The 12,919-nt window shown below is 42.6% G+C and overlaps 1 protein-coding gene across 1 annotated transcript in view; it reads right to left on the bottom strand.

The window, feature by feature from the left end:
* Positions 1-5,652: 5,652 nt before the first annotated feature.
* The window catches only part of klhl18 (kelch-like family member 18), a 35,122-nt gene continuing 27,855 nt past the window's right edge, over positions 5,653-12,919 (bottom strand). Inside the window, exon 10 of the mRNA XM_034183676.1 lies at positions 5,653-6,827. Coding sequence (XP_034039567.1) covers positions 6,441-6,827 — 387 coding nt within the window. The 3' untranslated portion in view covers positions 5,653-6,440. The remainder of the gene's footprint in view (positions 6,828-12,919) is intronic.

Consider the following 12,919-nt stretch of genomic DNA (forward strand, 5'->3'; position numbering starts at 1 on the left):
CTCAAGTGTTCCGATCCACTAAGAGTCCAGTATGACGCAAAGCAGCTCTGACACATGCTTTAGCTTTTCGGTCGAACGGTCATATTCTGTTTTGACCCCTGTAACTCTTGATTGTAGCAGTGCGGTTTTGATGTGTGAGGATCTCTGCATGGATACTGGTGACAGTAATGAACAGAGCATTCATAGTTCTGATGACACCTCCTTATTTTCCCAAACAAACTCTTACCCATCTCCAGCAAGGGAAGGTATTCCCCCGATCCTGAAAGTTTGAGTTTTGGTGTCGATTTGGGGATTGACGGTGATGTTAATAATGAACTGAGCGTTAGTGCTCCTTCTGAAAGCACCTTACCTCTAAACAAGTTAGAAAGAAGTAGACACACACCTGAGTTAATGTCAGTCCGTACTGTGGATCCAGGATTGCACAGTTTGTCTTCAGTTTCCACTTTGGTTCCAAGAGGATCGCACTGTTGTTCTTCGACCTCTACCATGACTTTTAGTCGGTATACAAACCGGTCTCCATTCACGCTGTCTGACTCTTGCCGGCTGAAGTCCAGGCGTCCTTACCCTCCTCAGAGCATCAGCCAGCCTCCTGGCTCTCTGATCAATTAATGCCAGCCCATCTTCTCTCCAATGAACTCCAGTCTGCCTCCCTTCTCTTCAGGGAACTTGAGTCAGCCTTCAGGTTTTCAGAGGGACTTTCTGCAGCCGCCGACCCCCACTTTCCACGGTGGTCGAGTTATTGACTCTGTAGTTCCTAACATGTCTTTGTTTCCAGGTCTCCAGGCTGGAGCCCCCTGGTTTGGGGGCATTCCCCCATAGCGTCGACTCCCGTTTTCTGTGGAGGTCGGTTTCTGGGTTCTCTATTTCCGAATGTGTTCCCATTTTCAGGTTTCCAATCTGGTGCGCCTTGGTTTGGGGGGTGGTCCCTCCTGTCCTCTGCCCCCTCCCACGAATGGTGTGGTTTTTTGGGGGTGGGGTTGTTCTTGTGCTCTGCGTTTGGTTTTCCCATGCTTGTCCCATGTCCTCTGGTCTTTGTCTTGTAGGCTGGTGTTTTTTGTTGTTGTTTTGGTGGTTAGGTGGTTTTTTGGGCTCTCTGGGGCTGGCCCTTGGGGAGGGGGCCTGTTAGGATCCAATCGGGTTGTTTTGTATTACTTGTGTCTGTTCATGTCTCTTGTCTGGGGTATCTGTGGGTGTGTCGTTTGGATGAAGGAGTTGGAGTCGTGTGTGGTGTGTCTGTAAGGTGCGTGTGCACTTCTCGTTGTGGGTGTGCACTGCTGCTTGCACTTGTGTTCTGGCACGCCCCCTCCTGGTCCACGTTGACATGCCTGCTGGCCGTCGTCTGTGTGGATGCGTACATCAGTGTGTGAGGGCCAAGGGGGAGGATTAGCAGCAATCTTCCACTCCAGCTTATTAATTAATCAACAACCCAGACAGAGCTTTAATTCATTTGAAAGCTTGACTCTTAGTCCAAAAAACAGTTTTATTTGTTGTTATCTATCGTCCACCTGGTCGTTACTGTGAGTTTCTCTGTGAATTTTCAGACCTTTTGTCTGACTTAGTGCTTAGCTCAGATAAGATAATTATAGTGGGCGATTTTAACATCCACATAGATGCTGAGAATGACAGCCTCAACACTGCATTTAATCTATTATTAGACTCAATTGGCTTCGCTCAAAATGTAAATGAGTCCACCCACCACTTTAACCATACTTTAGATCTTGTTCTGACTTATGGTATGGAAATTGAAGACTCAACAGTATTCCCTGAAAACCCCCTTCTGTCTGATCATTTCTTAATAACATTTACATTTACTTTAATGGACTACCCTGCAGTGGGGAATACGTTTCATTACAGTAGAAGTCTTTCAGAAAGTGCAGTAACCAAGTTTAAGGATATGATTCCTTCTTTGTTATGTTCTCCAATGCCATATACCAACACAGGGCAGAGTAACTACCTAAACTCTGTGAGTGAGATAGATTATCTCGTCAATAGTTTTACATCCTCATTGAGCACAACTTTGGATGCTGTGAGGAGGAAGCGTAGTTCTAAACAGAAGCCCTGTGTACACCGCCAACCCGTTCACATCTCTAAATGTTTTTCCCCACTCGGCGACACACCCACCGAGGAACAAACTCTGGTTATTGGCGACTCTGTTTTGAGAAACGTGAAGTTAGCGACACCAGCAACCATAGTCAATTGTCTTCCGGGGGCCAGAGCAGGCGACACTGAAGGAAATTTGAAACTGCTGGCTAAGGCTAAGTGTAAATTTGGTAAGATTGTAATTCACGTCGGCAGTAATGACACCCGGTTACGCCAATCGGAGGTCACTAAAATTAATATTGAATCGGTGTGTAACTTTGCAAAAACAATGTCGGACTCTGTAGTTTTCTCTGGGCCCCTCCCCAATCGGACCGGGAGTGACATGTTTAGCCGCATGTTCTCCTTGAATTGCTGGCTGTCTGAGTGGTGTCCAAAAAATGAGGTGGGCTTCATAGATAATTGGCAAAGCTTCTGGGGAAAACCTGGTCTTGTTAGGAGAGACAGCATCCATCCCACTTTGGATGGAGCAGCTCTCATTTCTACAAATCTGGCCAATTTTCTTAAATCCTCCAAACCGTGACTATCCAGGGTTGAAACCAGGAAGCAGAGTTGTAGTCTTACACACCTCTCTGTAGCTTCTCTCCCCCTGCCATCCCCTCATTACCCCATCCCCGTAGAGACGGTGCCTGCTCCCAGACTACCAATAACCAGCAAAAATCTATTTAAGGATAAAAATTCAAAAAGAAAAAATAATATAGCACCTTCAACTGCACCACAGAGTAAAACAGTTAAATCTGGTCTATTAAACATCAGCTCTCTCTCTTCTAAGTCCCTGTTAGTAAATGATATAATAATTGATCAACATATTGATTTATTCTGCCTTACAGAAACCTGGTTACAGCAGGATGAATATGTTAGTTTAAATGAGTCAACACCCCCGAGTCACACTAACTGTCAGAACGCTCGTAGCACGGGCCGAGGAGGAGGATTAGCAGCAATCTTCCATTCCAGCTTATTAATTACTCAAAAACCCCAGACAGAGCTTTAATTCATTTGAAAGCTTGACTCTTAGTCTTGTCCATCCAAATTGGAAGTCCCAAAAACCAGTTTTATTTGTTATTATCTATCGTCCACCTGGTCGTTACTGTGAGTTTCTCTGGGAATTTTCGGACCTTTTGTCTGACTTAGTGCTTAGCTCAGATAATTATAGTGGGCGATTTTAACATCCACACAGATGCTGAGAATGACAACCTCAACACTGCATTTAATCTATTATTAGACTCGACTGGCTTTGCTCAAAATGTAAATAAGTCCACCCACCACTTTAATCATATCTTAGATCTTGTTCTGACTTATGGTAAGGAAATTGAAGACTTAACAGTATTCCCTGAAAACCCCCTTCTGTCTGATCATTTCTTAATAACATTTACATTTACTCTGATGGACTACCCAGCAGTGGGGAATAAGTTTCATTACAGTAGAAGTCTTTCAGAAAGCGCTGTAACTTGGTTTAAGGATATGATTCCTTCTTTATGTTCTCTAATGCCATATACCAACACAGTGCAGAGTAGCTACCTAAACTCTGTAAGTGAGATAGAGTATCTCGTCAATAGTTTTATATCCTCATTGAGGACAACTATGGATGCTGTAGCTCCTCTGAAAAAGAGAGCCTTAAATCAGAAGTGCCTGACTCCGTGGTATAACTCACAAACTCGCAGCTTAAAGCAGATAACCCGTAAGTTGGAGAGGAAATGGTGTCTCACTAATTTAGAAGATCTTCACTTAGCGTTGAAAAAGAGTCTGTTGCTCTAAAAGCTCTAAAAGCCCTCCGTAAAGCTAGGACATCTTACTACTTATCACTAATTGAAGAAAATAAGAACCCCAGGTTTCTTTTCAGCACTGTAGCCAGGCTGACAAAGAGACAGAGCTCTATTGAGCTGAGTATTCCTTTAACTTTAACTAGTAATGACTTCATGACTTTCTTTGCTAATAAAATTTTAACTATTAGAGAAATAATTACTCATAACCATCCCAAAGACATATCGTTATCTTTGGCTGCTTTCAGTGATGCCGGTATTTGGTTAGACTCTTTCTCTCCGATTGTTCTGTCTGAGTTATTTTCATTAGTTACTTCATCCAAACCATCAACATGTCTATTAGACCCCATTCCTACCAGGCTGCTCAAGGAAGCCCTACCATTAATTAATGCTTCGATCTTAAATATGATAATTCTATCTTAGTTATTAGTTGGCTATGTACCACAGGCTTTTAAGGTGGCAGTAATTAAACCATTACTTAAAAAGCCATCACTTGACCCAGCTATCTTAGCTAATTATAGGCCAATCTCCAACCTTCCTTTTCTCTCAAAAATTCTTGAAAGGGTAGTTGTAAAACAGCTAACTGATCATCTGCAGAGGAATGGTCTATTTGAAGAGTTTCAGTCAGGTTTTAGAATTCATCATAGTACAGAAACAGCATTAGTGAAGGTTACAAATGATCTTCTTATGGCCTCGGACAGTGGAGTCATCTCTGTGCTTGTTCTGTTAGACCTCAGTGCTGCTTTTGATACTGTTGACCATAAAATTTTATTACAGAGATTAGAGCATGCCATAGGTATTAAAGGCTGTTAAAAGGGAGTTTTTCCTTCCCACTGTCGCCATGTGCTTACTCATAGGGGGTCGTTTTGACCGTTGGGGTTTTTCTGTAATTATCTTATGGCTTTTGCATTACAATATAAAGCGCCTTGGGGCAACTGTTTGTTGTGATTTGGCGCTATACAATAAAATTGATTTGATTTGATTGCGGTTATGCGTGATTTCCTCGGGCGCTCCTCCCACACTTCTTGTCTTTGTCTCCTCTTCCGTCATTCTGTGTGTTCCGTCATTCCGGTGTTCTCCACTGCTCCATTTTTATAAGTACTCACGTCTGGTTTTTGCACTCCCTGGGAGTTTGTCTAAGTTTAGCCCCGCCTCCTCACACCCTGAGTGGGTGAACATTGTATTTTTGTTGTTCCTGCTCCTCCACTGTTTTTGTGTCTTTGCCACTAGTTTTGTATTAAACCTTGTATTCTTTTCTTTAAAATTCAACCTTTTGTCTTGACTGTCCTGCATTTGGGAAATAGACTGTTCAAATCCTGGCCTCAAATCATAATTAGTTTGTTTAAAATTTAACCATAAGTCAAAACTGTCTCGCTGTTGTATGACTCCTGTGATTCGTCTGCAAGTCTGTACGGTGTGAAAATAAATGCTCTTTTTTTCCTCCCTCTTCAGTTCTCTCTTGTAGTCAGCTCTCCTCTGCCTGCAGAGGATTGAGCTCCACTTCTCATTGCTGTCTGTCTGCTACAAAACATGTAAGAGGCAGGAACTAAAATCTTTGATTTCAGACTTTACAAATGTGTTATTCACTATGCCCACAAAAATATATTAGCAGTCTAAAAGTTATCAGAACTAAATTTAGCAGAAGTTAATTGGTCTGCTGATGGTTTTCAAAGTTAGCTTGAAAGCTAATCAGCTAACAAAAAGGTTAGCTTCGCTAATTAGCGGTTAGCAGATTAGCGGAACTGTGCCCACCACTGCATAAAACAATAGCAACCTGTGAAAAATTCTCAGTGTGAATAGTTTTTATTGGTACTGCAAGATTAAATTACTTTTGAAAATCATTACGATTTACATCTGACTACAAACAAGCTCCTCCTCCTATTGGGGCTAGCTGCTTGGGCTAAGCTACGGACATAAATTACTGTTAGTCAGTGGATCCATTTATCCAAATCTCGTCTTACAGTTTTCGGAACAATATGAGGATTTTAACACAGTTAGCTAATGTGGCAGCATATCAGCATCTGATGTGACTGGACGTCACACAAATGTCTTTCCTCTGAAAAGCAGAACAGCCCTTGATTATGATGACCTGCTCATTGTGTGAGCGCCCCCTATCTGTTCAGCTTTGAACTGCACCACGTGATGTCACTGTTAAACTCCTCCCCTCTGCTCAGGATGGGGTTCATCAGTGACATCACCTGCTGGAATGAAAAACCTGCGGTCCGCTCCAGATCACACTGTACAAACGAAACCTGCGACAGTCGATTTCACCGCTCGCTTCCTGTTTTCACGGTGCCGTTAAGCTCCGACATGGTTTCAAGTGAGCAGGCTTTGTTTTGGTCCCCATGAGTCATTTTTTTATCAAGTATAAAACTGATCTTTCAACACGGATCAGTCAAAGTGCCATTCTGGCCAATGCTATCATTTTTCCCATAATACCACGGGCCAGGCGTCAGTCCGCAGGTCACGCTGGACGTTGTACCATTAAAGCTTGAATCGTGGGACCTTTAAGGAGGCTCCCATCTCAGAGTTTTACCAACAGTTTGGAATGCCACAATAAATCTGGGCCTCTGATTAGCTGCTTTAGGCAGGTTGCAGCGGTATACACCCCACGCCAACCCCGCCTTCATGGCAAATCATGGGTGCCATGAATGTCCAGCGGTTGGTGTCCAGGTTGTACATTTCCACAGAACTGAGATTGGACTGGCCATCATAGCCGCCCACAGCATAAAGTCTGCCCGATGTTGCCACCAGTGACACTCGGCTGCGTCGTGTGTTCATGGCCACCAGGTGGCTCCACTGTCTGGACACTGAGCTGAAAACTTCAGCCCCGCTGAGAAAGCCAGAGCCGTCATAACCTCCCACCACGTACATGTGGCTACCAAGCGCCGCAGTGCCGTGACGGCAGCGCTTGTTCAGCATGGCGGGTGCAGGGTGCCAGCGGTCGGTGTAGTGGTTGTAGTACTCCACCTGCAGGACAGGAGGACATACAGCAAGGATGATTCTGATGGTTAAAGCAGTAGCTTGGCACTCTTTATCCAGTCATATGATGATTCTGGTTTCCATGGTAACATTGATCATATTATGCTCCAAAACAGTGAGTCACAGAAAATGTACCAAAAAAGCAATAAATTAGAAAAAAAAACTGCTGATTTCATTCCCCTTTAAATCTGTCACGTCTCCAATTTATATTTTGATTCTCAAACTGCCAAAAGGTTCAAAAGAGTCACCTTTGCTGTGTTGGTTTTCAGCCTTGATGCTTACGTGTAGAAAGTTCTCCAGATTCTCTGAATCTTCTGATTATATTATGGACTGTAGATGATGGAATCCCTAAATTCCTTGCAATTGAATGTTGAGAAACACTGTTCTTTTTTCACTTAGTTGTTCACAAAGTGGTGATCCTCGCCACATCTTTGCTTGTAAACAGCTGAGACTTTTGGGGATGCTCCTTTTATACCCAATCATGACACTCACCTGTTTCCAATTAGGTGTTCTTTGAGCATTCATCAACTTTCCCAGTCTTTTGTTGCCCCGTCCCAACTTTTTTGAAATGTGCTGCAGGCATCCATTTCAAAATGAGCAAATATTTGCAAAAAAAACAATAAAGTTTATCAGTTTGAACATTAAATATCAAGCAATCAATTTCAATCAATTTTATTTATACTCAACAAAAATATAAACGCAACACTTTTGGTTTTGCTCCCATTTTGTATGAGATGAACTCAAAGGTCTAAAACTTTTTCCACAGACACAATATCACCATTTCCCTCAAATATTGTTCACAAACCAGTCTAAATCTGTGATAGTGAGCACTTCTCCTTTGCTGAGGTAATCCATCCCACCTCACAGGTGTGCCATATCAAGATGCTGATTAGACACCATGATTAGTGCACAGGTGTGCCTTAGACTGCCCACAATAAAAGGCCACTCTGAAAGGTGCAGTTTTGTTTATTGGGGGGGGGGATACCAGTCAGTATCTGGTGTGACCACCATTTGCCTCATGCAGTGCAACACATCTCCTTTGCATAGAGTTGATCAGGTTGTCAGTTGTGGCCTGTGGAATGTTGGTCCACTCCTCTTCAATGGCTGTGCGAAGTTGCGACGACGAACTGGAGTCAGGTCGAGACCCCGATGAGGACGACGAGCATGCAGATGAGCTTCCCTGAGATGGTTTCTGACAGTTTGTGCAGAAATTCTTTGGTTATGCAAACCGATTGTTTCAGCAGCTTTCTGAGTGGCTGGTCTCAGACAATCTTGGAAGTGAACATGCTGGATGTGGAGGTCCTGGGCTGGTGTGGTTACACGTGGTCTGCGGTTGTGAGGCTGGTTGGATGTACTGCCAAATTCTCTGAAACGCCTTTGGAGACGGCTTATGGTAGAGAAATGAACATTCAATACACGAGCAACAGCTCTGGTTGACATTCCTGCTGTCAGCATGTCAATTGCACGCTCCCTCAAATCTTGCGACATCGTGGCATTGTGCTGTGTGATAAACTGCACCTTTCAGAGTGGCCTTTTATTGTGGGCAGTCTAAGGCACACCTGTGCACTAATCATGGTGTCTAATCAGCATCTTGATATGGCACACCTGTGAGGTAGGATGGATTATCTCAGCAAAGGAGAAGTGCTCACTATCACAGATTTAGACTGGTTTGTGAACAATATTTGAGGGAAATGGTGATATTGTGTATGTGGAAAAAGTTTTAGATCTTTGAGTTCATCTCATACAAAATGGGAGCAAAACCGAAAGTGTTGCGTTTATATTTTTGTATATAGCACCAAATCACAACAAACAGTTGCCCCAAGGCGCTTTATATTGTAAGGCAAGGCCATACAATAATTACGTAAAAACCCCAACGGTCAAAACGACCCCCTGTGAGCAAGCACTTGGCGACAGTGGGAAGGAAAAACTCCCTTTTAAAAGGAAGAAAACCTCCAGCAGAACCAGGCTCAGGGAGGGGCAGTCTTCTGCTGGGACTGGTTGGGGCTGAGGGAGAGAACCAGGAAAAAGACATGCTGTGGAGGGGAGCAAGAGATCAATCACTAATGATTAAATGCAGAGTGGTGCATACAGAGCAAAAGGAGAAAGAAAACACTCAGTGCATCATGGGAACCCCCCAGCAGTCTAAGTCTATAGCAGCATAACTAAGGGATGGTTCAGGGTCACCTGATCCAGCCCTAACTATAAGCTTTAGCAAAAAGGAAAGTTTTAAGCCTAATCTTAAAAGTAGAGAGGGTGTCTGTCTCCCTGATCTGAATTGGGAGCTGGTTCCACAGGAGAGGAGCCTGAAAGCTGAAGGCTCTGCCTCCCATTCTACTCTTACAAACCCTAGGAAACTACAAGTAAGCCTGCAGTCTGAGAGCGAAGCGCTCTATTGGGGGTGATATGGTACTACGAGGTCCCTAAGATAAGATGGGACCTGATTATTCAAAACCTTATAAGTAAGAAGAAGAATTTTAAATTCTATTCTAGAATTAACAGGAAGCCAATGAAGAGAGGCCAATATGGGTGAGATATGCTCTCTCCTTCTAGTCCCCGTCAGTACTCTAGCTGCAGGCATTTTGAATTAACTGAAGGCTTTTCAGGGAACTTTTAGGACAACCTGATACAATGAATTACAATAGTCCAGCCTAGAAGAAATAAATGCATGAATTAGTTTTTCAGCATCACTCTGAGACGAGAACCTTTCTAATTTTAGAGATATTGCGCAAATGCAAAAAAGCAGTCCTACATATTGTTTAATATGCGCTTTGAATGACATATCCTGATCAAAAATGACTCCAAGATTTCTCACAGTATTACTAGAGGTCAGGGTAATGCCATCCAGAGTAAGGATCTGGTTAGACACCATGTTCTAAGATTTGTGGGGCCAAGTACAATAACTTCAGTTTTATCTGAGTTTAAAAGCAGGAAATTAGAGGTCATCCATGTCTTTACGTCTGTAAGACAATCCTGCAGTTTAGCTAATTGGTGTGTGTCCTCTGGCTTCATGGATAGATAAAGCTGGGTATCATCTGCGTAACAATGAAAATTTAAGCAATGCTGTCTAATAATACTGCCTAAGGGAAGCATGTAAAAAGTGAATAAAATTGGTCCTAGCACAGAACCTTGTGGAACTCCATACTTAACCTTAGTCTGTGAAGATTCCCCATTTACATGAACAAATTGTAATCTATTAAATATGATTCAAACCACCGCAGCGCAGTGCCTTTAATACCTATGGCATGCTCTAATCTCTGTAATAAAATTTTATGGTCAACAGTATCAGAAGCAGCACTGAGGTCTAACAGAACAAGCACAGAGATGAGTCCACTGTCTGAGGCCATAAGAAGATAATTTGTAACCTTCACTAATGCTGTTTCTGTACTATGATGAATTCTAAAACCTGACTGAAACTCTCAAATAGACCATTCCTCTGCAGATGATCAGTTAGCTGTTTTACAACTACCCTTTCAAGAATTTTTGAGAGAAAAGGAAGGTTGGAGATTGGCCTATAATTATCTAAGATAGCTGGGTCAAGTGACGGCTTTTTAAGTAATGGTTTAATTACTGCCACCTTAAAAGCCTGTGGTACATAGCCAACTAATAAAGATAGATTGATCATATTTAAGATCGAAGCATTAAATAATGGTAGGGCTTCCTTGAGCAGCCTGGTAGGAATGGGGTCTAATAGACATGTTGATGGTTTGGATGAAGTAACTAATGAAAATAACTCAGACAGAACAATCTGAGAGAAAGAGTCTAACCAAATACCGGCATCACTGAAAGCAGCCAAAGATAACGATACGTCTTTGGGATGGTTATGAGTAATTATTTCTCTAATAGTTAAAATTTTATTAGCAAAGAAAGTCATGAAGTCATTACTAGTTAAAGTTAAAGGAATACTCGGCTCAATAGAGCTCTGACTCTTTGTCAGCCTGGCTACAGTGCTGAAAGAGAAACCTGGGGTTGTTCTTATTTTCTTCAATTAGTGGATGAGTAGTAAGATGTCCTAGCTTTACGGAGGGCTTTTTTTATAGAGCAACAGACATCTTTTTCCAGGCTAAGTGAAGATCTTCTAAATTAGTGAGATGCCATTTCCTCTCCAACTTACGGGTTATCTGCTTTAAGCTGCGAGTTTGTGAGTTATACCACGGAGTCAAGTACTTCTGATTTAAAGCTCTCTTTTTCAGAGGAGCTACAGCATCCAAAGTTGTCTTCAATGAGGATGTAAAACTATTGACGAGATACTCTATCTCACTTACAGAGTTTAGGTAGCTACTCTGCACTGTGTTGGTATATGGCATTAGAGAATATAAAGAAGGAATCATATCCTTAAACCTAGTTACAGCGCTTTCTGGGTAGTCCATCAGAGTAAATGTAAAAGTTATTAAGAAATGATCAGACAGAAGGGAGTTTTCAGGGAATACTGTTAAGTCTTCAATTTCCATACCATAAGTCAGAACAAGATTTAAGGATATGATTAAAGTGGTGGGTGGACTCATTTACATTTTGAGCAAAGCCAATTGAGTCTAATAATAGATTAAATGCAGTGTTGAGGCTGTCATTCTCAGCATCTGTGTGGATGTTAAAATCGCCCACTATAATTATCTTATCTGAGCTAAGCACTAAGTCAGACAAAAGGTCTGAAAATTCACAGAGAAACTCACAGTAACGACCAGGTGGACGATAGATAATAACAAATAAAACTGGTTTTTGGGACTTCCAATTTGGATGGACAAGACTAAGAGTCAAGCTTTCAAATGAATTAAAGCTCTGTCTGGGTTTTTGATTAATTAATAAGCTGGAATGGAAGATTACTGCTAATCCTCCGCCTCAGCCCGTGCTACGAGCGTTCTGGCAGTTAGTGTGACTCGGGGGTGTTGACTCATTTAAACTAACATATTCATCCTGCTGTAACCAGGTTTCTGTAAGGCAGAATAAATCAATATGTTGATCAATTATTATCATTTACCAACAGGGACTTAGAAGAGAGAGACCTAATGTTTAATAGACCACATTAACTGTTTTAGTCTGTGGTGCAGTTGAAGGTGCTATATTATTTTTTCTTTTTGAATTTTTATGCTTAAATAGATTTTTGCTGGTTATTGGTAGTCTGGGAGCAGGCACCGTCTCTACGGGGATGGGGTAATGAGGAAATGGCAGGGGGAGAGAAGCTGCAGAGAGGTGTGTAAGACTACAACTCTGCTTCCTGGTCCCAACCCTGGATAGTCACGGTTTGGAGGGTTTTAATAAAATTGGCCAGATTTCTAGAAATGAGAGCTGCTCCATCAAAGTGGGATGGATGCCGTCTCTCCTAACAAGACCAGGTTTCCCAGAAACTTTGCCAATTATCTATGAAGCCCATCTCATTTTTTGGACACCACTCAGACAGCCAACAATTCAAGGAGAATATGCGCTAACATGTCACTCCCGGTCCGATTGGGGAGGGGCCCAGAGAAAACTACAGAGTCCGACATTGTTTTTGCAAAGTTACACACCGATCCAATGTTAATTTTAGTGACCTCCGATTGGCGTAACCGGGTGTCATTACTGCCGATGTGAATTACAATCTTAGCAAATTTATGCTTAGCCTTAGCCAGCAGTTTCAAATTTCCTTCAATGTCGCCTGCTCTGGCCCCCGGAAGACATTTGACTATGGTTGCTGGTGTCGCTAACTTCACAATTCTCAAAACAGAGTCGCCAATAACCAGAGTTTGTTCCTCGGCGGGTGTGTCGTCGAGTGGGGAAAAACGGTTAGAAATGTGAACGGGTTGGCGGTGTACACGGGGCTTCTGTTTAGAACTACGCTTCCTCCTCACAGTCACCCAGTCGGCCTGCTTTCCCGGCTGCTCGGGATCTGCCAGAGGAAAACTAACGGCGGCTAAGCTACCTTGGTCCGCACCGACTACAGGGGCCTGGCTAGCTGTAGAATTTTCCACGGTGCGGAGCCGAGTCTCCAATTCTTGTCTTTGTGGTGTATTCAATTGAATATAGGTTGAAGAGATTTGAAAAAATCATTGTATTCTGTTTTTATTTACATTTCACACGTCTCAACTTCACTGGAATTGGGGTTATAAAAA

Source organism: Thalassophryne amazonica, chromosome 12 (genome assembly GCF_902500255.1).
Source record: "Thalassophryne amazonica chromosome 12, fThaAma1.1, whole genome shotgun sequence".
In the NCBI taxonomy this organism is placed as follows: Eukaryota; Metazoa; Chordata; class Actinopteri; order Batrachoidiformes; family Batrachoididae; genus Thalassophryne; species Thalassophryne amazonica.